General features: G+C 38.1%; 1 protein-coding gene across 1 annotated transcript; it reads right to left on the minus strand.

Annotated features, from left to right (window-relative positions):
- Nucleotides 1–67: 67 nt before the first annotated feature.
- On the minus strand, nucleotides 68–26,991 carry CFAP300 (cilia and flagella associated protein 300). Its single transcript, XM_014864324.3, has 7 exons — nucleotides 26,701–26,991; nucleotides 26,432–26,513; nucleotides 17,793–17,868; nucleotides 12,279–12,445; nucleotides 8,185–8,357; nucleotides 2,976–3,042; nucleotides 68–1,873 (listed from the first exon to the last, which is right to left on the minus strand). The coding sequence occupies exons 1-7, from the start codon at nucleotides 26,808–26,810 to the stop codon at nucleotides 1,745–1,747; spliced, it is 804 nt and encodes a 267-aa protein (XP_014719810.1). The 5' UTR covers nucleotides 26,811–26,991; the 3' UTR covers nucleotides 68–1,744.

Here is a 26,991-nt window from a genome sequence, read left to right on the forward strand (position 1 = left end):
ATGAGGCAACTAAGGCACAAGAAAGTTATAACTAGCTCAAAGTCACACAGCAAGCAATGGCAGAATTAAGAATCCAGGCAATCTTATGGCCTAGACAAATTCTTTATTACCATGCTATTATACCTCTCAATTCAGAGAATTTGCATAATCACAGACGGGTCACTAAAATGATTTTCCCAAAACAATGGTGCAATCTTTCCTCAAAGGTGTATTCTACCTCCACCTTTAAAGCAGAGAAAAAACACTGGCAACTCCACAGTATCAGTTCCGTATATTTTGCCTCTGAACTTTCATCCCAGGGTCAGGCTTAGAGCACCCGGCCACATCATGCTTCTTCACTCCGTTGGACCGCTCTCCTTTCAGTTGTTGAAATCCTACCAGTTCTTCTATAGAAGCCAGACCAAGCCCTTCCTAGGCCTAGTTCATAACAATCTCTTCTCTGAATTCATGTAACAATCACTGTCTATTGACACAATCTTACAGATTACCTTCTCTACTAGGTTTATAGGGAGTGTATATTTCCCTAAAGTAAACAGCACAGTGCCTTGCACAGAATTGTTACTCAAAAAGAACTGTCGATTGACCAACTGATTGATTAAAAGAGGGTCCTCAAGTTGCAGGGGTCTGTGTGTAGCCACCAAGACTGGTAGCAAGACTGGACATTTTTGTTCTTGATTTTATGTTTTTTTTAATAGGATTAAAAAAAATCTATAGATACTATGAACATATCTAGAAAATATTCATTCAATAAACATTTAACATGCAAAGGCATTGTGCTAGGTATTAGAAGTAAAACAAACTCTCCCCTGAACTCTATACCCAAATTGCCAGCTGCCCTCCAGATATAACCATAGGTTCAAATCCAAGATTAGCAACCTTATCCCTACAACACAGAAATATATATTCCAAACTCGCCCGGCCTCAGTCTCAACACCTTGTGCAGGCTCTCCATCACCTTTGGGGTACATGTCAATCACTTTTTCCATTAAAAAAGACTAAGTTATATATTCATTCTGTGAATGTAATAAGGGGACAGTACTAAGAGACCCTGCTCTGTACCCTTTTGCCAACCTAATAATACCATCAGGGCAACTTCCTCTGTTTACATATAGTGCTGGTATTAGCTAAGGGGCAGCTGCAGTTTTCATTTATTATGTGATAAAAGAGTTTACAGTTATTTTCAGAAGATTATGTTTTTACTGAGGATTTTAGTGGGACAAAGGAAGCAAACGAACTGTTATGCTTTTTATAGCCCCAGAGATGTAAATCTTTATGCAATGAAGAAACGTAGTTAAATGAAACTCAAACTTTAAAAGCTAACAGTTCATATTAATGATCATGTTTAATTAATCAGTTTAATTAATGATCAGATGTTTAATTTTCTGCCACAATGTTAATCCAGAATTAATTAGCTTCTAAAATCACACACCTGGGAAATTGAGGACTCACCTGAATCTTAGTGCAACAAATATAAACTATATTTTTAGTTCTTTGCAACCTTCTGTAAAAATTTTACACCTGTATTGGTATAGATTATGTTAGGGATGGAATCTGCTTCCTCAGCTACTATTCCAGACAAATTTAATGAAAAGCATCTTAGTATTTGTTTTCTTCTGCTCTAAGCTGGTTCTTTGCATTTTATGTGAATTAACTTACAAAGTAAATGTTAACCTATAAATCAGTATTAAAATTAAAAATTGGTAAATAAGGAAATAATAAATATAGACAATCTGAAAGAACATTATTAAGACATTTCCCCCACACCATAACAGTGGTATAAAACATGAACGTGACGCTTGATAGGATCCACAATAAAGTAAGAAAACGTCTGCTCATGACTCTTTCTTGAAGGGTAGCACATACCAACAGAATCCTGAAAAAGATAAAGCTGAATTATTTAGGAGACAACAGCATTTAAATAATAAGCAACATATTTAAATATTATACATTTTCTGTTAAAATGTTATTAAACATACATCAAATCTTTGACAATAAATTGGCAGTTAACTAATATTTTTAAATATTTATTGACAGTACAGTCTATTATGCTAACAATACATTCGTACTATACAAACATGCATAATTCTTTTTTTTTTTTTTTAAAGATTTTATTTTTTTACTTTTTCTCCCCAAAGCCCCCAGGTACATAGTTGCATATTCTTAGTTGTGGGTCCTTCCAGTTGTGGCATGTGGGACGCTGCCTCAGCGTGGCTTGATGAGCAGTGCCATGTCCGCGCCCAGGATTCGAACTGATGAAACACTGGGCCGCCTGCAGCGGAGCGCGCGAACTTAACCACTTGGCCACGGGGCCAGCCCCAAACATGCATAATTCTTGACCTTAAGGAATTTATAGTCCAAAAGGAAATCCTATCTTTTAAAAAAGTGCTAATATTGCAAAATTTCTGTTTTGCAATTTTCTTCTATCTTTGCTTTCTTTTAGAACATGGTCCATCTATACAATGAGGGCAGGGACTATGTTTCTTTTGTTTATCACTGTGCCCTAGCCCAGCACAGTAGCTGATACACAGAGATAATCAATAAATATTTAACTGATTAAATGAAGATACTTAAAAACTGCTTCATATTAATAATCTTTTGTATGATACTAAAATTCAAGTATCAGATTTTCTGTGATATAAAGACATTTATGGCATTCTTACTTATTTGCCCTATAAATTACGGTTTGACAGACTAGAGAACTGTGTTCTACTCCATCAGAGTCACAGTTTTAGCTCTAAAATGAGTAAGGACTATTATTAGACATGGACGACAGAAAGGAAGCCAGGGGAAAAAAGTTCATACTGTCCTCAAAATAAAAGCATACCTTATCGACTTTCAATTTTAACAAAAAACCTAAAGATCATCATCTTTCCTCCTAGGCATAATATCATCCTAGTTGCTAACTCCAGTTTTAACAACCCTATCAATAACAAGTAATTAAATTGATTGATTGCAAATTTCCCCATAACACTTACATATGCTGTAACTTTAAAGACAGAAGAGGTAATTTGTATTTTCTTGGTTTGAGGATGCTTTCGAACACTAAAATAGGGGAGGAAAAGGGTACATTTTAAATATAACAAGCATTGGCATAATACATTTAAAATACTGATTCCTTTTAGTATTCAGGTGTTCTTATTCATATATAACATGGAAATATATAATATCCACCTAAAGTGGTTGAAAAGAACGGCATCTGTGGTTTCATCCAAAGATGGGGCAAGGTCAACTGCACTGAAATTGCAGAAAATTGAATTTTACAGTTAGAAGGTTTGAGGTCAGTTTGAGACTCCGGTGATGAAATGACTCGCAGGCCAGAGACAATTATCGGAAAAACAAGAATTGCCATAAGTCAGATTGAAGTGTAGACAGCTGCAAGGGGCAGATAAAAGCATACTAAAGAATTAAACAACCTAAACATAAATGCCAGTTCTGCCACTGATCTGTTATTTTACTTTGGGCAAGGTTAACCTTTCTGAACCTCAGTTTTCTCATATATAAACTGGGCATAATATGGTTCCTTTTAGGATTATATAAGAATTAAGTGTGATAACGTATATGAAAACCATTTGTTAACTTATGTATTGCTAAGTTATATCATATTAAAATCATTTTCTCTCACTAGTTCTCTTTCACGTACTCACCCCACAAAAGATGACCTATGGCAATATATAACGATGAGGAAGCAAACTGAGGATTGAGGAAATAAGCTAGAGACATATATTTATATATTAACCTATATATAAATATACACACATATTTATAATGCTTTACAATCTGCAAAATACCGTTATACACTTTCCCTTATATAAAGATCATGTAACTCAGGGCGACAGGAATTATTCTGCCAATTTTATAGACAAGATAACTAGAGGAGTTAAATGATATATTTAAGACATTCCAACTAAAAGCGGTATTTCTGGGAATAGAATCTAGGTGACACAGAGTCCAGTTCTCTTTTCCTACACCTCACCTGTTTATCCTATACTTACACTCTATAAATACGTACGCATCAAAGGTATTACTCATGTGTGACATGTGCAGGTTAAATTTAAAGGAAGATATCCTTCTTCTTCCCTTTATCAGATGAAAGTATTGCTTCTCCTTCACTAGATATGTGTAAGTAATGGAGAGAGGGAGAGGAGGAGAAAGAAGAAAGTGGACTTTGTGGAAGGGTGTGTGTACACGTGTGTATGTTTATGTGCGTGTGTGTGTGTGTAAAGTAATGGGGAGAGACAGAAGGAGGAGCAAGAAGAAGGGGGACTCTGTGGGAGGGAGGGGTGTGTGTGTTTGTGTGCGAGTGTGTTTGAGCTTGTGCACCTATTGGAGATGGCCAGACCTAAGCCATTTCAGGGTTCACGATTCTTAGGCAGTTTTCATCTCTAAAACATTTCATTCAGATTTAAACCTAGGACTCATGCAATTAAATTGATTTCCATATATTTCCATGACACAGCTTGAGGTCATTTTCTTTTATTTCTTTAATACCCAAGAGGTACTGCTTAAAAGTTGAAGACTACATTTAAAATTCTGTGCTTTTCCAAAGGATGAGTATAACCACTACATATAAAACATTTGTATACACCTATATAACCACCCAGACCAAAATACAGAACATATTATGGTGATATCTAACTTTAAATCTTGATCTGGAGGTGGTTATATGGGTGTAAACATACATAAAAATTCACCGAGCTGTATGTACACTATGATTTGTTTACTGTATGTAAATTACCCTTCAATTAAAAAAATGTAAAAAAAAACCTGTAAAAGTTTATGCTTATCAAATAAACTTAGAGAAAAATTTAGTATTTGATGCTTCCTTTAACAATCACTTAACACATATTAACATGTACCATAAGTGTTTTATTTAAAAAAGAAACTACCATTTGTACATTATTAGAAGTTAGTTCCTAACAGAAATAAATCACATTATTCCATTTTATTATCTCTGATCCTGTATTACTGTTACTTTAAAATATCTATAAAATAATTTGTATAATTTTTTATAGATCAAGTGCAGTATCACCTGTACTATATCTCTTAAGAAAAAAAAGGAAATGTAAAGTGATATTCATTAATGCCCTAGGTGTCCTACTAATAATTGCATTGTATCAGATTTTTGGCAGTCACTAACTCGCTCTCCAGGTAACCATGGTTTTTAAGGATGCTGGAACATAATTACCCTATAGTTCTTTTTAAAAGTGTGATTATATCAATGGTTTAGAAATAAAATAATGAATGGTTTCTTATCAATATCATTTATGCCAATTTTTGAGGATCAGTCCCATATGACTCTAAACATCATGGTATACAGACCATTCCAGGTAACTGCTCATTTTAAGAAGAAAGGACCTCACTACTTAATTAGCATCTGAAGGCCATAATCTAAGCCTTTCAGTTCAAATCATAAAATTCCACATCTGTGGCAGATATGTAGCTTGGGGAACCTTTCCAAAAACTTTGACAAGAGCATGTGTTTAATGTCTAAAGTAGAAAAGACACAGGTACCATTAGTAACTATAGAATTATTTCTGCATAGACATTTTTGAAATGTAATGAAATAACTGATCATTTACTCTCTAAGAAAATAGTTCTAAAGTGTTGCCTACGTGATTTAAAGGAACCATAATCCTTGAAAAGAAGGCCTTTCCCAAAATATTTAAAAGGTGTATATTATAGGATTTGTAATAATGGATGAGGGAGAAAATATCTTAAGAATGTTTTTAGCCTTTTGTTTCAGGCAGAGACTCCTAAAATCAGCCTCTGTAATGTGCATCCTAACATCCACAAACCTAAGGGATGGATGTCTTTGCTAGAATGGATTAGTGATCATGTGTATCACAACAGCAGGTGAGATACTGTAAAGCAGCTACTGCATGTATAATGAGAAAGATAGCAGATGTTTGTCTATAGCATGCAAAAACACCCAAAATTCAAGTAAAGGAACAGGAAAAAATATCCTTCTTAAGTTGGCTTGTACAAATGAAATGATTGGATACGTGTCTCAGAATTCTGAGAAATTGATGATGCTTTAAGTTCCACCTATGCTTCCTCTACTTACCCTTTCCTTGATAATTGCTCTGTTGATCCACCTTATCTTTACCTTAACCAAATGACACAGCATCTGACCTAAATCTGCATGATTAGTACTAGAAAAGCTACACACAGTACATGTGATGAGCCAACCAACACAGCTCTTAAGGGATTCTGAGATCATTTAATCCATTCAATTGCTTTATGCTGGCACCTAAGCCATCTTAGGCAAATATTTATTCTAATTATAATTTTCTACTGAAGTTGTTTTGGGAAGACAAGTTCATATCCCCTCTCATTCAGCCAAGAAATTTATAAGCATGCTTAAACTTGGATCATTGAAAGAAATATTTGGTGGTTCTTAAAGAAAAGTTATACTGTAATTGGGTTGGTCTCCTTCCAGCCTCCCCTAGGATGACAGACTTGTGATGAATCTCCCCTGAATGGGGGAACAGACTGCCCTTCTCTTTACTGGTCCTCGTAGACTCCATTCCATCAAGGCTTCCCTGACTGCTCACACTCACACTGACAATTTCCTCTTTTGAACTTCTGGGGTATTTATTGCAGTATAAAAATTTTACTCACAAAAGATTTCAAACAATTACTTTGCTGTTATTTAACATGTTAGTTTGCTATAGTTCCGTTAAGGTCAAGGGCTGTCTCATGCTCGCAGAGTTCTGTGGACAACATTAACATTTGCTGGTTGCCTGATTAAGTGGTGATTCCCTGGACACAATTCCTATTCTTTCTGCAAAATGTTATGAATTTTGGCTATTCTTTTTACGAGTGGCCACTACTCTTTAAGTCATACTTTTTCTTAGCACCCAAAAAGTGCAGAAGAGAATCACAGGTGAGAATCCAGGGAAGGGAACGTTGGGAAAAACAGCAGTTTCTTCAGTGTTTAAGTTCTAAAGTTTCTTCTATTTCAGTATCTCCAACAGAATCTCCTCCTCCACAGCACACAGTAGTGAGGAATTTCACAGGTTCACATGCCACACTGGTGGCAGTGGGGGGGGGGGGGGCTGTCTGTGTGTGTGTGTGTGTGTGTGTGTGTGTCTACAGTATGCCAAGGAGTATCTAGAGGGAGGACCAAACGCAGTCCGGTAAGTTTTCATGAGCTGCAAATGATAAGAACAGAATATGTTTGATGAAGGCACATGCATGCTTTTTCTGAAATTCTGTTTCTAACATCACTCTTCCAACAGTCTTTATGTATTGACACAATGACATTTTCATTAAAATCAGAGACAGATTACAGAAATATTTTCCTGTTTTTAAAACCATATCAGAAATAAACTAACTGAATAAAATAACTAAATCATGCCACTTGTTGTATAGCTGCAATCACACATGGCATGAATCTGACAATTGAGGCGTTTAATATAAATAACATAACAATCAAGAGCCCGATGAGAGCTAATTCTGTTGTTTTCCCATTAAAGTAAAATTTTATAACTAAACTCGGGGACCCTTTGCTTTCACTTGTTCCTATCCCCTTTGCCTACAAAGATGATCCAATATCATCATTATTTAAAAACCTAACCAAAGAATCTTCACTTCAGTTAAAATAAAAGTATAAATAAGAGCTTTATAAAGATTTTCTCATTTGATCTTCAAGAAGAAAAAAAAAAAAAGCTAGTGGAATACCTAAAACAAACTATACAGCTTTGGGATTAATTTGAAAAGGTAAAGATTACACCTAGATGAAAATTCTTCCACCTCTTTAGAATAAAGGTAGTAAATTATTTTACTATTATTTATTACTATTAGTCAAACAAATTCAAACATTCTGAGGGATCTCATGTTCCTTAGAGATTTAAAAGGAGGGCCTAGGGAAAAAAAGGAGACCTGGAAGACGGCAGTTGCTAACACAGGATAGAGTGGGTGACAGGACTGAGTGAAGAAACAAGGAAAAGAGACAGATGAAGAATGAGGAGACTGAGGACTAAAAGAGGGTCAGGGAAACCCAGAAATCTCCTAGCCTGGAGGAGGAGGAGACTATGAGAGGGGCGTCTGCATGGTGCTATTTGTAGACACTTTGGTTGTTAACATGACCACAAACAGCTGCTGGGTAATCCCACCATAGTTAAACAAAATATTTACACTATACTAACCAGAGATTTACATATTGTAATCTAGCAACTTTACCTCACTAGATCCTTATAGATAAGCTTTGTTGTTTCCAGGTACGGACTAAGCACATCTTCATATTGACAAAGGGCTCCACCAAGACAAAGATGTTTGAAAAGACAAAACAGGAACTCATCTCTATCAGATTGGCTGAATACTTCATATTTTTCTGAGTCTTCCACTAGCAAAACCTGAGTAAGATGATAAAATTAATCTTAATGTAACATAATTCGAGGGCCTAATTTTTATGTTTTCAAGAGTTTCAATTTATATATTTAAAAACAGTCTTAGACCTATTTAAAGAACTGATCGTGAGGCAACTGGAGAGACTGACCTGTGAGACCTGCACTTATTTTCCCTCCCTTTTATCAGTAGGTAGTGACATTCAATGGAAGGAATAAATCTAAATCGAAGTCTTGTCTTCTGCTGCTTCCTTTCTTTGTTCTAGTTTGCATCTTTAGTAACCGCTTCAGTGCTACTGCAATTTTAGCACTAAATCTTATTTGGAAACAAAGGAAGCATAAATAAATAGAGAAATTTCTCCATTGCATAAGGTCTCTGGTCTTTGCTTCTATCCAGAGGCTGAAAACAAATGGTCATTTTCTAAGCTTTCTCACCTTATATGGTTGGATCACTACTTTCCTTACCCCAACAATTACTTCATTTTGAACTCTTCAGGTAATTGGAGCCTCATAACCACCTCTCCTTTTCCTGCTTTCCTTCAATATCACCTTACACATCACCAAACTACATTGACTCTTGCTCTCTTGAGACCTTGCTACCTCTCTCAGAAAACAGATTGACTAGGTCTGATGTGTGGGATTTTCTTATATCATTGGGCATAACAGACAATTGATTAATTTGTTGACTGCTGTAAACATGAACAAGGTGATGAATGTATGTTGTATTTCTTTCTTTCTTTTTTTTTTTGGTAAGGAAGATTGGCCCTGAGCTAACATCTGTTGCCAATCTTCCTCTTTTTGTTTGAGGAAGACTGACCCTGAGCTAACGTCTGTGCCAACCTTCCTCTATTTTGTATGTGGGATACTGCCACAGTATGGCTTGATGAGTGGTGCACAGGTCTGCACCCAGGATCTGAACTGGTGAACCCTGGGCCGCCACAGCAGAGAGCACAAACTTAACCACTATGCCACTGGGCCAGCCTCCAACACATATTTCTTTTATTGAATAGTTTACATCCCACCTACTTTAAAAAAGAATGTGAGGGGCTGGCACAGCAGCATAGTGGTTAACTTCGGTGCTCCACTTTGGCGGCCTGGGGTTTGTAGGTTAGCACCCCTGGCACAGACCCAGCACGGCTCAACAAGCCACACTGTGGCGGCATCCCAGATAAAACAGAGGAAAGAAAATTGGCAGAGATGTTAGCTCAGCAACAATCCTCCTCAAGCAAAAAGAGGAAGATTGGCAACAGAAGTTAGCTCAGGGCCAATCTTCTTCACACACAAAAAAAGAAAGTGAAATAGCGAACAATAAAATATGGATATAGTAAGACAAAAATAACAAAAGATAAAAAACTGTAACAAAGAAATAAAGTGCGAAGAGAAAATAAATACACATAGATGGAGAAAAGCCATAAAAATTGTGCATAACACTTAACACTACCATACAGGTAAAGGAGGGAAATATGAGTTATACAACAATCATTGTCTAATAGCAAGAAAGTACACTTAATTAGGAAAATTATTAAGCTTAACATTTTATTTACCCCAATCACAAATGAAAATTCATCACAAGGCCATTATAGAAAAGGCATTTAAAAAAATAATAAACTCTATGATGTGGTCTATACACAGTTTACTTAAAATGATTTGCTGAAAGCCAGTTATATACAGTAAAAGATAGGAAAGGGGAAGTGGTCCATAGTTTATTGCTCTGGGTGTGCCACTTGTAACACTTGTACATCTCTCCCCACCCACCCCAACCCCCGACCCCGGCCCCAGGAAATGAAATGATACTGAAGCCCAAGTTTGCAGCTACCTAAAGATCTGGCTTAATACAAGGATGACTAAAGCCCTTAGGAATGGATAGTTAACACATGGCTTACATGAGCACTCATATATGGAATTGATTAGGCTGTGAATTTAAAAATTACAATAATTAAAAAAATTTCAGAATGAATGTCAAAACAATAACATTCTGTGTCTGATCTCCCTCTTCATTCACATACAGCTCTGTTTAGTTGTGTAGCCCTCAGAGAGTAGGTACGCAATGGTTAATCAGTCAAACTTCTGAGCCACAGTCAGGAAGGAGGTTATTATCAGTACTTACATTACACAGTATGCCAATAGAATCTGTGTTGCTGCACAATGGGGAGCCCTTTTTAGTTCAGGCTAAAGCTGGAAGTTATTTATTTTTTTTTTTCAGCCAGAAAGCAACCAAATTAAAACCCTCCCTGTCGCCACAGAGTGGCAAAGAACACAAGAGCAAAGCATATAGGCAACTAGCAGGAAAACGCTGAGTCCCAACACTTCCTGAATAGAGATCTATTCATGGTAATAAATAAGACAGGCAGCAGCAGGCAGTTTTGCAGGGTATTCTGTTGGAAAGCAAATCCTCCTTTAAAAAAGTCCATTACTGAGGGTCTCTCTGGAGAAGTGATGGTGAACTCTCTGAAATTAGCAACAAGGGCCTTGAGACAAAGAGGTAAGTATGCCACCACTGATCAGCGACAGAGAGAAGAGCTGAGAGCTTAGTAGTACCCCAAAGGGGAGAAAACCAGACTAGACCAGACACTTTCTGAATGTTAACTTCCAATCCTCAGTGAGGAGGAGTAGAAATTAATATCAGATCCCCATTGTACAGTATTTATATTTTCTTGGGTTACACATAAAAATACTTCACTTAACTAAAGAGAAAACTGTACATAGTCTCATTCAATTGTGTGAGTTCGAGTACTCTCAATTAGCTAATTTTCTGTTTTGCTTAAACGAACAGTTCTTTCAGGTATTGTCCTAGTGTAGAGCAGTGTATTGACTGGCTGGATGTCTCCTGGTCTCCTCCAAACAAGATTCTCATGTCTAGAATACTGTGCATCAGTAACTTCCCTAGTTCAGTCCTATCTGGATTTGCAATACATTAGACTTCTCTCTCAATGCAGAATAATAATAGTAATTAGTAGTAGTCATTAATGTTATTGAAAGCTTACTAAGCGCCAGGCACTGTGCTAAGCACTTTAAAGGCATTCACTCACATAATTCTTAAATTATTCCTTTTTTATAGATGAAGAAATTGAGGTGTAGAGAGGTCAAGTGTCACAGTTATTAAGTGGCAGAGCCTGGATTTGAACCAATGTCTATTTGATACCAAAGCCCTAATTTTTAACCACTTTGTACACAGTCTTTCTCAGTAATTAAAATAATAATATATCTTATTTTAAAGCATTTCATACTTTTAAAAAGTGCATTTAAATGCTTTCTCAACTCATTTTTTCAACGATTTCAGGAAGAAAGCAGAATGGGCATTTTAATTTCCATGCTGTACAGATAAGATCTTGAGGCTCAAGAGACTGAATTATTTGCCTAACATTATTATTATCCGTAGGCAATTCCTGATAAAAAATCAGGAATTAGGTAAATAATCCATGTCTTCTGATTCCAAGTTCAGTATACCACTCACTAAAACAAAAATTAACTTAATCAAATGGGTTTTTTGGTCTCAGTGATGAGATTAAAAGATTCTTGTACTCAGGGATGTTTTTAAGTATTCATTTGATATGTTAAAAGCCCCATATTGAAGAAAAACAGCCATCAATTAAATTGGCTGGGGTTTCTCTACCTAAGCACTATTGACATTTTGGGCCAGATAACTTTGTTGTAAGGGGCTGTACTGTGCATTGTATGAAGTTTAGCGGCACCCCTGGCCTCTACCTGTTAGATGTCAATAGCACCCAGTTGAGAACTACTGAAATACACAAATAATTAAGCTGACTCTAAAAGTCCCATCCAGGAAGAAATGTACCATTGTAATGATTATTACTGATCATTAGTCATTGATAAGAGGTATTTTATGGGTTTTAGGCAGACAAAAGTTTTTGACATTAAGCATTTCCTGAAACAAAATTCTATTCTGAAATTTTAAACTTCTGTACTTACTTTTCGTAACTCATCAGAAATAAGAAAGGGATCACAAAAAGAATCTAGACATTTAACAATATGTCCATTGTCTCGTACAATATCTTCATCGTATAACCGATTAAAAAATGACATTGAAAGCAGTGTACAAGGTACATTTATAGCTTCAATTTTTTTCACTTCAGTTCCTGAAAAAAGACATTTTATAGAGTTATAAAAATTAATTTATATTATTTCCAAAACAAATTATTTCCAAAGCAAATGTCACTATGCAGAGATTCTAAGAAGTAACCAAATATGACTTACGTTTTGATATACTTAAAAGGCAAATTAGTTTAGGATTTTATCAAATTCTTATTTTACAGCTTGTTCATTTTATTAATTATTAAAAGTTTACAACAAAATTTCCCCATTTCAGGCCTAGATAAAGGATATATAAATTAGAAAACACTTGAAAATGAAAACTATGTTTTTTTGTGTAGTAGGAAGTTCTTAATCAGTTTTAATGCACAAATCAGAATTGCCTATAAAAGTATAGGAACTGCTTTATACATTTTTGGATTTGTATTATGCTTAATGCTTTATACTTCATATTTCAAAGTTTAATTAATGTAAGTAATCAGTGTTTCTAAAGTCCTTGAAGGTATCTTGAAAATGTTTCTCTCCATTTAGAAATTTATCTGTTGTGATCTCATTTACAGTGTTCATTATAAAAAATGGTTTTCCAAGTCAGGCCCTAATCAAATTATCACAAGTTTGGAATTAGAGAAATTTGAAATCATGGTGTCTTGTCTATTTTTCTCTTGTAGCTCCAGTTCTTCCCCCTTCTACCCCTTCTCCCACCCCACACTTATTTCCTGAATGTGCCTTTCAGGAATGGATTTTCTGTTACTAGAGGTTCTATTAAATTACAGAAAGACATAAAAATTAAAGTGAATATTTTTATTATTGCCTCAATGAGTCAGTTAATTTCTCTTGCTTTTATGCACCCACATATACACACAGACTCATTCAAATATAAAGGAGTAGTGTTGTTCTGTTTTCAAAGGCTTAGGGAGATTGCAGACCTAGGTATGGTGGCCTTAGTGTGTCCTCTCCCCAATATATTTGCAGGATTTTTGACCTGAGAAGTAGCCTGAGCTTGAGAAGAGTAATACTAGCAATTATTTGCACTTCTTCCCTCTGGCTGTCCACGCAGAGTCCTGCTAGGACCTGTTGCTCTTGTTCTGATCCTGAGCTGGGCTAGTGTGGAGGCAAGAAGGATGCCTGGGAGCCAGGAACTGCATATGCCTCAGTAATTTCAAAGCTATGCTGCTAAGAAAAGCTCCTTTTGTTTCAGAGGCAAAAATCCTCTGGGGGATTAAAGTGAAAAGAATACCACAGAAAATGATAGAGTAGGTCTGAGCAATATTGAAAGACCAAAGAACAAGCACAGCATAGAGCCAGATGATCTTTGAAGATAGATTGGTGGCCACAGGATGAGGGATTGACATACGGCAAAATGCCATTTTAATAAATCTACCCTAGCTCTGATTTGGGAAGTGGCAGGAGGGTTTGGATGGTGAGAGAAGATAATTAAATTCAAACCACTTAATCTGAGACAGAGAAATAGCATTTGCTATGGACTGAATTGTGTCCCTCCAAAATTCACATGCTGAAGCCATAAACCCCCAAATGTGATGGTATCTGGAGGGGGGGGTCTTTGGGAAGTAATTAGGGTTAGATGAGATCACTGGTGGGGTTAGGACTTCAACATATGAACTGTGAAGGGACGTAATTCAGTCCACAATATTTTGCCCCTGATCCCCCAAAATTCATGTCCTTCTCACATGCAAAATACATTTATTCTATCCCAACAGTCTCAAGTCTTAACCCATTCCAGCATCAACTCTAAAGTCTAGGGTCCAAAGTCTCACCTAAATATCATCTAAATCAGATATGGGTGAGACTTGAGGTACAATTCATCCTGAGGCAAAAATCCCTCTCCAGCTGTGAACCTGTGAAACCAGACAATTCATGTGCTTCCAAAATACACCCGTGAGATGGGCAAAGGATAGATATTTCCATTCCAAAAAGGAGAAGTAGGAAAGAGGGGGTGATGGTCCCAAGCAAACCTAAAATCTAGCAACGCAAATTCCATTAGATTTTAAACCTCAAAAATAATCCTCTTTGGTTCAATGCTCTGCCTTCCAGACCCACCGGGGTGGCGGCCCCACCTCCGTGGTTCTCCCTGAAAGGGGCAGTGTGGTATTGAAACTGAGGGGGTGGCCCTGATAATCTCTGAACTGCCTTCTCAGTTCTTCTCTTTTCTTGAAGAATAGAATATGTTTGCAGCTAAATGCTCTATGGTCTGGTCCTGTAGGATCTAAGAAGTCTGACAGCCTTTATTTCGTCTCATATTTTTCCGTCCCCTTTAGTTCAAACTGGCAGTGTCTTTCCTGGTACAATCCCATCTCTATTCCTGGCTTCTGCTGAAATGGCTGATAAAGTCCATAAGTTGCACCTGTGAGCTCTTTACCAAATGGTTGCTCAGCCACACTCTTAGTGTTTTCTTCAGAACAAGCTTTCTTATTTTTTGCAACATGGATAGGCTGAGAATTTTCCAATCTTCAAATTCTGGTTTCTTTTTGCCTAACAATTCCTTCTTCAAAATTCATGTCTCTCCTTTCATATTTTATTAGAAGTATTCAAGAGGAGCCAACCCTCTCCTTCATCATTTTGTTTAGAAATTTCCTCACCTACATATTCAATTTTATCACTTGCAAGTTCCACCTTCCACAAAACATTAGAACACAGTTCAGCCAAGTTCTCTGCCATTTGATAACAAGGACTGGCTTTCCTCGTGTCCAGTGACATGTTCCTCATTTCCATCTGAGACCTTAACAGAATCAACCTTAACATCTATATTTCTAGCATGCACTTCAAAACTCTTCCAACCTATACCCATTAAGCAGTTTCAGAGCCACTTCCACATTTTTAGGTATTTGTTACAGGAGCACTCCCCTTCTTGGTACCAAAATCAGTATTAGTCTGCTCTAGCTGCTATTGCAAAATACCACAGGCTGGGTGGTTTAAACAACACACATTTCTCACAGTTCTGGAGGTTGAGAAGTCCAAGATCAAGGTGCTGGCTGCTTTGATTCCTGGTGAGGACTCTTCCTGGCTTGCAGATAGCTGCCTTCTAGCTGTGTCTGCACATGGCGGAGAGCTCTGGTATCTCCTCCTCTTATAAAGGCAGTAATCCCATCATGAGGGCCCCTCAGGACCTTATCTAAACCTAATTATCTCCCAAAGATCTCATCTACAAATACTATCACATTGAAGGGTGAGACTTCAACAGAAGAATCTGGGGGGGGGGGGGGGCACAAGTCAGTCCATAGCACATGCTATCTGTTATGTAGGAATTTGGTTTAATTATATCTCCACTATTTATAAGATATATAATGCATCACTATGATCACACAGAAGGTTAAGAATGTCTTTTTTTCCCCTTGATACTAGCATTATAATACACTGAGTGCCTCCTTTTTATTTGGTGTTCAGATTGGTGCTTTTCTGGCAACCTTGTTAATGTAGAAGCGGCAGAGTCAGAATGGTGTACAGGTCAAGGTCTTGAATTCTGGAGCCTGGATTTGAATCTCAATTCCACCAGCCCAACTGTGTAAAACTGCACAAATTACTTAGCTCATGCCTCTGACTTCTCATTTGTGAAATAGGGATATATAATAATGCTTCTCCAGAGTTGTTTCGAGAATTAAAGGAGGTAATGTAAATAATGCCCTTAGCTGAGCACATAGGAGGCATCCACATGTCAGCCAAGAAAGGGCAAAGTGTGTCTAAACAAAGGTGGCTACGGCAGCTGGCTGAGAGGATGAAGCAGCACCAAGAACTGGCAATCTAGGCAGTAGAGCCAGTAATGAAGGAGCTTCCATTATCACTCTCTTTAAAACTGGTTCCCTTATTACAAGAATGTCTTTTCTCTCATTTTTGAAAGCTGTTTCCTTTGCTTATAAGGCCCCCAGAGGTAAACTAGAGATACGATGTCTGATATATTAAGAAAAAGAAGAAAAGCAAGTAGAAAGGGATAAAAACAAGCTAATGGAAGAGTACTAGCAATCCACTAGAAACTTCCACTTCTGAAATGGGTGCTACTTACCTCTTTTGCTGTTTTTCAGAGAACTTCTAAATGATTCTGTCAGATACACATGGAATTTTAGAACCTCTCTTTGCAATGCCTTTTTCAAAAATTATAAAAGAAGTCAGTGCTGTTTTGTGAAGTATCTACCAATATGGGGGAAGGTTGAACACTTATTTCAAAGAACCTTATTTTTTTGTAAATGAAGTTACTGAAGTTACTGTAAACATGTTTTATAAACACTGTGATATATGGCTCTGATTATTTCCTTTTGAAGATTTTGAACTGGTAAATATATTTGCGCGGATACTCAGTTTAACTTGGTAGGTAGTCTAAAGATCACGCTGTACCAGCTTTTTGCTATAAATTTTGCAGTAATCTTTAGCCAAAAGCAGTAAAATCTGACCTCCTAAGTCTAACATCATGAACTATTTGTAATCTTGTTCTTGACTAATACTTTAAGATATTTTTGTGTAAGGCTACTAGAACTCCATGAAAATCCAGTGTAAGAATTTAACAAAACAATCCCATCTAATTTAAAATCAACTTGCATTTTCTAGAGCACAAACCCACATTACCAAGCAGATTCTCCTTCTAGAAGGATGATTTGTTCTATTGTTAAGAAGCCTCCACCTAAAATTTAAAATACAGTGCTCACGTTTTTGTTTTCAATATAGTCTTCTATTAAGTAATTTATTCCTTGACCAGAGAGTTATTTAAGAGATTTGAGTGTTAAGTGTTTAAGAGTTCACATAATTTTCTTTAAAGGTTTCTAGCTGTGTTTCAATGAACTATGAAAATACTATATACATAAAGTTCTCCTTTTAAGAATTTCAGACTCTTTCCTCCACAGTTTAACATGTTATTATTTTTAAAGAAAGTTCCATGGTGGCTGCTTCCTCTGACAGAAATCCATTCCCCTGCCCCAGCTGAGATTTCGCCCAAGCATCATCACATCAGCGGACTCTCACCTGACCCTGTCCCCCTGGGTAGAAGTGACCACTCCACTCCTTTTGCTCCCACTGCTATGGTAGTACCTGTGAAACATTATTGATCTTTTTTTTTTTTTTTTACATATCAATGAGTTCCTTGAGTACAGGTTTTCACTTATTAATGTTCCCTGCATGTGGCAGAGTCCATGGAAGATGTACAATAAGTACTTAACAAATGAATGAAAAGAGAAAAATTGCTCTTGCATGCTAAGCCAAGACAGCAGCAGTGGACTCCCAGGAGAAAGACACAGGGCAGGCCTGGCACAGCTGATCATAATTGACTTTGATGTTATCAAACAAATGAGTCATTATTTACAATTCGTATTTTAATAATGAAAATTCCTGAGGCAGAATTTTGTTATAATAGTAAAACAATCACCTGATAAGATGAAAAGAAATTTTACTTACCTAATGTAATCCACTGTCCAGAAGAATCTGAAAGTAACTTCAAATTGGGAATGACATTTGGGTCTTTGAAAAAAGCCTAAAATACAAATTGGAGAGGAACAAATTAGAGACTTTATTATAAGCAATAACAAGAATTAACTGTAAAATAACTGCAGCAAAATCTCATTTAACTCAAATTGGGGAAGAAAAATTTTAGATTGTAAAATGTCTAAGTAATAAATGTTTTATAAAGAAATGAAGTTTTGTTACCTTAAGTTGGAACAGTACAAACAATGCTGTTTAAGTATAGATATCTTTGAGAATTTAATAAATAGAAAATAATGATTTACAGTGAAAAGTAGGTTATATAATGTTTGAAAATTTTGTTTTCCTTTAATCTTGCTTTCCCAATTAACTGTCTTAGTAATCATCACTCCCACACCCCATAACTAGATCTAAATCTAAAAGTAATCAACAATTTAATTCTACCCAAGGGGTATATAGAAGAGTGACAGATTTGACTTCCTAAAAATGAAAACTTTCTGTATGGCAAAAGAAAATAGGGGCTGGCCCTGTGGCCGAGTGATTGTCTGCACACTGTGCTTCAGAGGCCTGGGGTTCGCTGGTTTGGATCCTGGGCGCGGATCTACATGCCACTCATCAAGCCATGCTGTGGCGGCGTCCCACAAAGAAGAACTAGAATGACCTACAACTAGGATATACAACTACGTACTGGGACTTTGGAGAGAAAAAAAAAAAAAGAAAAGAAAGTAGTCAGAGTTTTAGTTCTAAGCACCAGCAGCTGACTCTGGCTGAAAAGATCAGAGGAGAAACTTATTAAAAGTATCTCAGGCAGTCTACACAAGTTTCAGGAGGTGGAGAGAAATCAGGCTAAAGGCTGGGCCCTGGGAACAACCTGAGCTGCCCTGATAAAGAAACAATTCTTCTTGCTGCAGCCCCATCAAGCACCAAAGGAAGCTACCCCCATGCCTTCCCCATCAAGGCCACTGCTATGCCAGGACTGCTCTGCCTGAAAGCTGGAAGCCTCAGCCACCACCTTTGCCAGTGAAATGGATTCTGTGAGCATCTCTTTGCTTAAGTTGCTCACTTTGAAATCCCAGTCCTGCACTGATAAGTCCAATCGGTAAACCTGGATCCCAGGTTTGTGCTCTGAGTGCAAGAGAGGCAAGTGTTTTGGATTCATCTTTGGACTTCCTAAAAATGAAGGGTGGAAATTACCCCCAAATTACATGTATGTTCAAAAGGTGCTGGGCAGTCAAAAACATAATGATGTCTATGATGAGCAATAAAAGAAAAGAAAAACCATAGATTGGGAGGAAATATTTGCAATGAATATGATTTAAAAAATGAGGAGGGGGAGGTTTTGACATCCCCAATGGTTAAAGAAAAAGCCCAATATTTATGATTAAAAAAACAGACATTAACCATGGCCAAAAGATACAAAAAGTCATGTAAAAAATACAAATAGCCAATAAACTTATGATAATATGCTCAACTTCAAGAGCAGTGAGAGAAATGAAAATAAAACCCAGAAGATATCACTTTTACCCATTACACTGGCAAGATTTAAAACGACTGGTAACTTCTGGTGAGAGTACCAGAAAATAGGCACTCTCACACACTGCTGGTCAAAGAGTGAGTTTCTACAACATTTCGGGGAAGTAATTGGATATTATCTTATACATTAAAAACATGCATGTCTTATGATCAAACAAATTCCACTTTTGGGTATATGTCCTACAGAAATGGAACCACCAAGTAGATAAGTTTTATGTATAAGGAATTTTTTAATAGTATTCTTTGTAGTGTCAAAACCTGGAAACAACTTCAACATCCATCAAGAGAAGAACAGTTGAGTAAAATACAGTACATCTACACTACACAGTATGCAGTTATTAAAAAGAAAATATTACAATGGAATTCTACTTAGCCATAAAAAAAGACATCATCTCATTTGCACCAACATGGCTGGACCTTTAGAGTATTATGTTAAGTGAAATAAGCCAGACAGAGAAAGACAAATACTGCATGATTTTACTCATGTGGAAGATAAACAAGCACATAGACAAAGAGAACAGATTAGTGGTTACCAGAGGGGAAGGGGGTTGGGCAGTGGGCATAAGGGGTAAAGGCGTACATATATACGGTGACTGACAAATAATAATGTACAACTGAAATTTCACAGTGTTATAAACTATTATGACATCAATAAAAAAAAAAGTATCAGAATCAAATGTAAGCTCCATAAGAGTAGGGGTCTTGTTTTTCTTATTCATTTCTATATCCCCAGGGTCTAGAACAGGGCTTGGCGTATAGCAGTTATTCAATAAACATCTACTGTATTGACTTTAAAGAAAAACTATAAATATTCTGAGTAGAAAGAGAGTAGTTTAAGAGTAATGTGTATGATAAAACAAAATAAAACTTCTATCTATTTATATGAACATAAACAAAAGTATGGAATATATACCAAACCATTAACAATACTTACCTCAGAAGTGGTGGTTGTAGGCTTGTGGGAAGAGGTGGGCTGAGAGGGTAGGAAGTAGGATAGTTTGGAATAAAGATTGCTGACTCTATGAATTATTCTCTATTGTTTAGATTGTTGCAATAAATATTTCTCTTACTTCAACATTCCTTTCACACTATCACTCTTTTCCTAAAAAGCTTCTTGAAAGAGGAACCTACCTGTTTCACTCCTCTACCTACCAGTTATTCTTCTGTATCTGGCTCCTACTCCCATCACTCAGCCAAAAGTACACTTGACTTCCTAATTCCAAAATCAGATGGACACAGTCCCTGCCCTTATGGAGTTCAGACTAAAAGAGGAGATACTAAGTACTATGCCATGAGCATGTGAAGAAGTGCAGGATGCTACTGAAGTACACGATAGGCAGACCTAATCTAATGGTGTCGGGAAGAAAAGCTAATGCAGAAAGAACGTTTAGGTTTAGATTTGAAAGTTAAGTAGGAGTCAGTTGGGCAAAGGGGTATACTGACAATGCTTAACAACTGATACTCCTCCCTCCCCAAAAAGCCCTAATTTGTAGCATTTGCCAGTTTTGACAGCAGATTTCAAGATGCCAGTAGTTTAACAACCAGCACAGATTCTGAAAATTTAGCACTCAGCCTGTCTTGAGCTGGTTCCAGAATGATGCCAGAAAGACTTTCTGTTTTTGCTGAGGAAGATTCACCCTGAGCTAACACTTGTGCCAATCTTCTTCTATTTTGTATGTGGGTCGCTGCCACAACACAGCCACTGAGTGGTGTAGGTCTGCACCGGGACCCAAACCCAGGCCACCCAAGCGGAGCACAGTGAACTTAACCACTAGGCCATGGGGCTGGCCCCAAGACTATTTATTAAGGTGGAGAAAAATGGCAAGTTTAAAGTTGCAAGGAGAGAAAGGTATCCTATTGAAGGAAAGTAATGAGATTCAGTGTGACCAGAGTTGAAGGGGCAATGGTCAGATGATGCTGGGGGGTTAAACTGGACATTGTAGGTCGAGTCAAAAATTGTGATTTTGATCTAAGATTGATTTAGATTGACCAGTGTTTTGATCTAAGGGTAGCAGGAAGACACTGAATGAATTTAAGTAGGGGAGAGATGGGAGAGTGATATCTTCTAAAGTTCATTCTGGCTGCAGTGTAGAGAATGAATTGAAGGGGTGTAAGGAGACCGGTGAGAAGGCAGGGTACTGCTGTAATCCAAGACCTGATGTTCACATCAGTCACGATGATAGCTAGTGGGGAGGCAGAGAAGTGGATGCAGTGAATGAATATTTAGGAGGAAGGAACAAAGGGAGAAGGAGGAATCAAAGAGGACTCCTGAAATTTCTGCATGAAAAACCAGGCAGTATGAATGGCATTTAATGAGAAAAGGAACAGTGAAGAAGACCAGGTGTGCGGGGTGAAGATTAATACGTTCAACAAGTATTTGTGAATGTCTACATTACGTCTGGCAAGACAAACTCCCTGTTCCCATGGGGTTTACATTCTAGTGGTGGAGGATAAAGGTAAACACTTTACAGGTATCATATACGCCCAATTACAAAAAAACAAGTTTTCCCCAAAATTATTCCTCTGAGAAAAAGGAAATTGCCTTATAACTTTACAAAGTCTTTCAAACTAAAGAGTATTCAGGCAACTATGTTAATTTACGTAGCGTGCATTTTGAAAAGACATAAGCTGGAATTAACCTCAATGAACACTAGTTTTGAATTTTTTTTTTTTGAGGAAGATTAGCCCTGAGCTAACTGCTGCCAATCCTCCTCTTTTTGCTGAGGAAGACCAGCCTTGACTTACATCTGTGCCCATCTTCCTCTACTTTCTATGTGGGACGCCTACCACAGCATGGCATGCCAAGCGGTACCACGTCCGCACCCGTGATCCGAACCAGTGAACCCTGGGCCACTGAAGTGGAACATGCGAACTTAACCATTGCACCACCGGGGCGGCCCGTTGAATGCTTTTTAGAAGTCTTCTGAAACAGTGAACGGGGAAATTTAATTCAGAATTAGTAATTATAATTTAGATGTCATTATAAATGGAAGTTGGCTAAGTGACCTGCAGTGAATTGACCTGGAGCCCATGGAAATTAGTCTTCATAGAGGTCCCTCAAACACAGCAATACAATGGTTATGTTATTGAGATTCCAATTATACACTAGTCCCATGGTGAGGATCCCAACACCATATACTGAGCCCAGAACTCTCTCTTGAGACTCAAAGTGAGATCTTCTATTCAACTATCTAGAATATTGCTGTTTGGATACACCTCAAATTTAGTATACCTAAAACTGAACTCATTCCTTGTTTATTCTTTTGCATTCTATGTATTTAATGGCATCAACTGCCACTTTAGTCAACCAAATCAGAAATTTGGTCATCTTACACATCTCCCTCTCAACAGCCTTTCAGCCCTTGAGTACTGCCTTTCTCATCCCATCTCTCCAGGCCAGCCAGTGCTGCTGTCTTAATTCAGGACATCGCCATATACTGCCTGGAGGACAACGGTTTCCAACTTGGTCGCACTGCTTCCAGACTGAGTCCTAACAATTCACCCTCCACACTTCTGCCAAAGTGATCTCAGTACTTTAAATTTTACTGTCTTGCTGAAAACCTTTCAGTGACTCCTTAGCTAGATAAAGCCCAAGCTTCTTTGCATGGAACAAAAGGTCTTCTAAAATATTGTGCTACCCATCTAACATGATCCCCCTACTCTGTCTACTTGACAGATGCCTTCTCTTCTTTCAGGCCCTAGCTCAAGTGGCTTGTCTTTTGTAAACCCTTCTCTGACCACCTCAGTCAAATACAATCACTTTCTCTTTTGTGCCACCAGAGTACGTCGTGCATGTGGTGTTTTATATTCCTTCTCACTCTGCAATGCAGTTTTTGGTGTGTTTCCCTCTGTAACTGTGTCTTGTTCAACTGTACAGCCCTAGGAACTAAAGAAATGTTTGCTGGATGAATGTTTCCTTCCATCCATTTACTACCTCACAAATGAATTTTTGGAACATAATCTGTTTTTAAATTAAAAGGGAAAATTCAAAATCTGGAATTCTAGTTTAAGCAATACCCTTCGTTCAGTTATAAGTTTTTGTAGTAGAAATGACACAGAAGTTTGAGCCAAAAGGTTTGGGTTCAACATTTGCTGGGGGTTCTTGCAAGAATTATTTAACCATTCTGAGCTTCGGTTTCCTTGGCTGTAACATGGGGGTCAAAACACCAAACTTACCAGATTGTTGTAAAGAATAGTGATAAACGTATAAAAAGTGCTGAAATCTAAATCTGGCACACAGGAGTCACTACTGCTATGGAAAAACACTTTGTAAAAGTAGTATACAAATGTCCCAATAATAGCACTTATTATGAGCCTGGCATTTTGCTAAATATTTTATACACATTATTTCACTTAATCTGTGTAACAATCCATCAGATATTCAGCATTATTTTCATATTCAGAAATAGTTATGTCAAGCACTGTGATCATTTTGCAGAAAAGTAAATGGAGGCTGAAGAAGGTTAAGTAACCTGCCTAATGTCATATAGCTTGTAAGCGGGAGAGTTGGAATTTGAACACAGACAGCTACTAGAGGCCAAATCAAGGGAAGATCTAGGTTTTGCAGGGCCTTAAGTTTATACAATTTTAGGGGCTCTAAGAATATAAAAATATCTATTTTTTAAAAATTTCAAAAACATATGACCATGTGAACATACTGCTGGAGTCTCTCAGCGTTCCCTGGAAGGGGCTTCAGGAAGTGAGGAGCTCGAGGAGCTCATCAGCTTCAAAATAAACTCGCTCTGGGCCATGCTCTTAGCCGCAATGCTTTATTTCCTCCAAATGACTTACATGAGTAAAAATAATGACTGCGTGAGGACATTTCTTTAAAATGAAATATGGGAATACTACTGTCTACCACAGGAAAAAAATGACGATAAATAAACACAAAGATTAGTCAGAAAAAAATTGCCTGGTATTATGGAAATGTGTTGTGCTTTTGGAAGAATATTGAATCTGTTGAAGAACTCTATGTCTATTGAACACCCTGAATTAATTCTACACCCCCCTCCATGAAATTTTTCCCAACACCAATGCCCCTCCACTGGGTGATCTTTTTCCCTGTGCCTAGGGCCCCTTATATATCCTCCATTATAGCAATTATTTTATTGCATTGTAGAGAATTTTTTCCATTTCTTGCTTCCAAAACTGTATATCCCTTCCAAGCTGGGATCAGGTCTCTCCATCTTTTTAGCCCCCAGAGGGACACAGTTAAGTATTCAACAAATATTTATTGAATAAATGACTTATATTAAAAAAAATTTACAGCACTCTAAAATTTAGTAGATTAAAATCCTCTTCTTATTTTTTTTAAAGTTTGTTTTCACAAGGGAAGATTGGCCATAAGTTAACATCTGTTGCCAATCTTCCTCCTTTTTTTCTTTCTTCCTCCCCGACCCTCCTCCCCAAAGCCCCAGGACATAGTTGTAAGTTTTTCTGGTGCTTCTATGAGGTCTGCTGGCACAGCATGACTACTGTCATATGGGTGGTGTGGCTCCACATCCAGGAACCAAACCTGGGCTGCAAAACCAGAGTGCGCAGAATGTTAACCACTAGGCCAACAGGGCTGGCTCTTTTTTTTTTTAATTACTATTAATTTGAGAGCCAGTACTGGTATAAATGAAAAATATTAAAAAACTATAAAAATGTAACCTTGAATATTTGAGAAATCTCATCATCAGTAGCACTCAAATGGCATTTTATTATATTAACATTCTAACACTATCTTAGGGAAAGGGAATAGACATTTAATCAATTTACCCTCTGTTAAGGGTTGAAAAGTATCCTCCCCAAAATTCATGTCCTTCCTGGAACCTCAGAGAGTAACCTTAGTTGGAAACAGGGTCCGTGCAGATGTAATTAGTTAAGATGAGGTTATACTGGAGTAGGGTGGGCCCTTAATTCAGTGTGACTGGTGTTCTTATAAAAAGACAAGACACACTGATATGGGCACACAAGAGGGCTAAGTGACTTTGACCTCCTGCTGCAAGACAAAGAGCACCAAGGATTGCTGGCAACCACTAGGAGCTAGGAAGAGGTAAGGCAGGATCCTTCCCCACAGATGTCATAGGGAGTATAACCCTGCGGACATCTTACCTTTGGACTTCTAGCCTCCAAAACTGTAAGACAATGCATTTTGGTTGTTTTAAGCCATGTAGTTTGCGGTACTTTGCTACAGAAGCTCTGGGAAACTAACACAAGCTCACAGTAAATATTCTGGTTTATTAATTAGGTTATAATTTTCTTCACTGCATTTATCACTCTATATGAGATGATCTGGTTTTTTCGTTTATTGGCAGTCTTGCCACTGGGCCCGTAAGATCCTTGAAAGCCAGACTCCTGTCTGTCTTGCTGCTTTTTGTATCTCCAGCACTTGGCAGAATTCTTAGCACATGGCTGGCCCTGAGGAAGTGGTAGTGAACGAGTAAATAAACTATGCCAACTATACACTAAAGTCAGTGCCCGAAAGACATGGATGGCAAAGACCATCACGGTATTTTCCATTTGACTGAGGAAAAAACCAGGATTTAAAACACTAACATGACAGAATTTTAACTAACACACCAGAACTTGTACTTTCAAGTAAGTTTTTCCCTTTTCAAATTAGTCACCTCTAGCAGCTAAAGACTTATTCCAAATAACTCCGCCATTGCTTAAAACTTTCGTTGGAATTCCTCATTGGGAAATGCTGTTAGAGCCTGTTCTTACAGGGTAGATTTGATTTTGAGAAACCACCAAAAGTAATTTTAAGCGAAGCCTAGTACATAAAGCCGGTGACAAAGCTGGGTAATGAAATTCAAAAATGAGGCGTGCCTATTGAAAAAGAGAGACAAATCTTCTAGAGAGACGGACTTTCCAAAATTGAAAAGTCATCTAAGGCAAGATACTGACGATGAGCTAATTGCTGGTGATTGGAAATGTAAAAGTTCCTCTTAAACTTTATCATTTGCACCTTTTATTATTTTCAAACTCCAAGAAAATAACGTCACTAAGGAAGGACGTGTTCACAAGAATCGATGCCGAAGTGGGGAAAAACGTAAAATCAGCGGAGACCCAAAGAACTCTGCGACCCGCATACCAACCATAACGAAGTCATCCTTCCGATAGGCCTGAAACGTCTGGTCAAACCCGAACGCCTGCGCCTTGATTCTGCCCAGCATGGACCTGCGGCACAGAAGGGAAACAAAGTCAACTTGGGGCCGGCCCCCTCGGAGAGCGCACACTCGACGGGACCCGCCCGCGGGACTGGGGCCTGGGGTCGGGGGGCTTCAGTCCGGACGGGGCCTGCCCGGGCCGCCCCCACAGCCGCGAAGGCCCAGGGGCCCTTCTTCCCGGCCCCTCGGGCCCTCACCACTGGCGGAGCCGGCTGGTGCTCTCCTGGCTGCTCAGAGACTGGAAGGGTCTCTGAGGCAGAAACCTGAAGTAGTAGCCGCCCAAAGCCCCTGGCTCCCCGGCCGCCATCGTGCTCCCGGCTGCGCTGAAGTGGAGGCGGTTTCCATGGAGACGCGGCAGCCGTCGAGGCGGCCCCACGCGGCGGGGCGGGGCCACGTGCAACCCGGACCTAGGAGTCCAGCCTGGCGGCGGGGAGGGGGCTGCCCGCGGGGGAAAGCAGCCGCGGCCGCGCAGGGAGCTTGAGCCTCCG

The sequence above is a fragment of the Equus asinus genome, chromosome 20 (genome assembly GCF_041296235.1).
Source record: "Equus asinus isolate D_3611 breed Donkey chromosome 20, EquAss-T2T_v2, whole genome shotgun sequence".
Classification (NCBI taxonomy): Eukaryota; Metazoa; Chordata; class Mammalia; order Perissodactyla; family Equidae; genus Equus; species Equus asinus.

Excerpts from the sequence above, each read along its gene's own strand:
- CFAP300 (XM_014864324.3), bottom strand. The coding sequence starts at position 26,810 with ATGGCGGCCGGGGAGCCAGGGGCTTTGGGCGGCTACTACTTCAGGTTT. Across the intron at positions 26,514-26,700 it reads ACCAGCCGGCTCCGCCAGTG|GTCCATGCTGGGCAGAATCA; the intron begins GTGAGGGCCCGA and ends TCTGTGCCGCAG. Across the intron at positions 12,446-17,792 it reads TGGACAGTGGATTACATTAG|GAACTGAAGTGAAAAAAATT; the intron begins GTAAGTAAAATT and ends GTCTTTTTTCAG.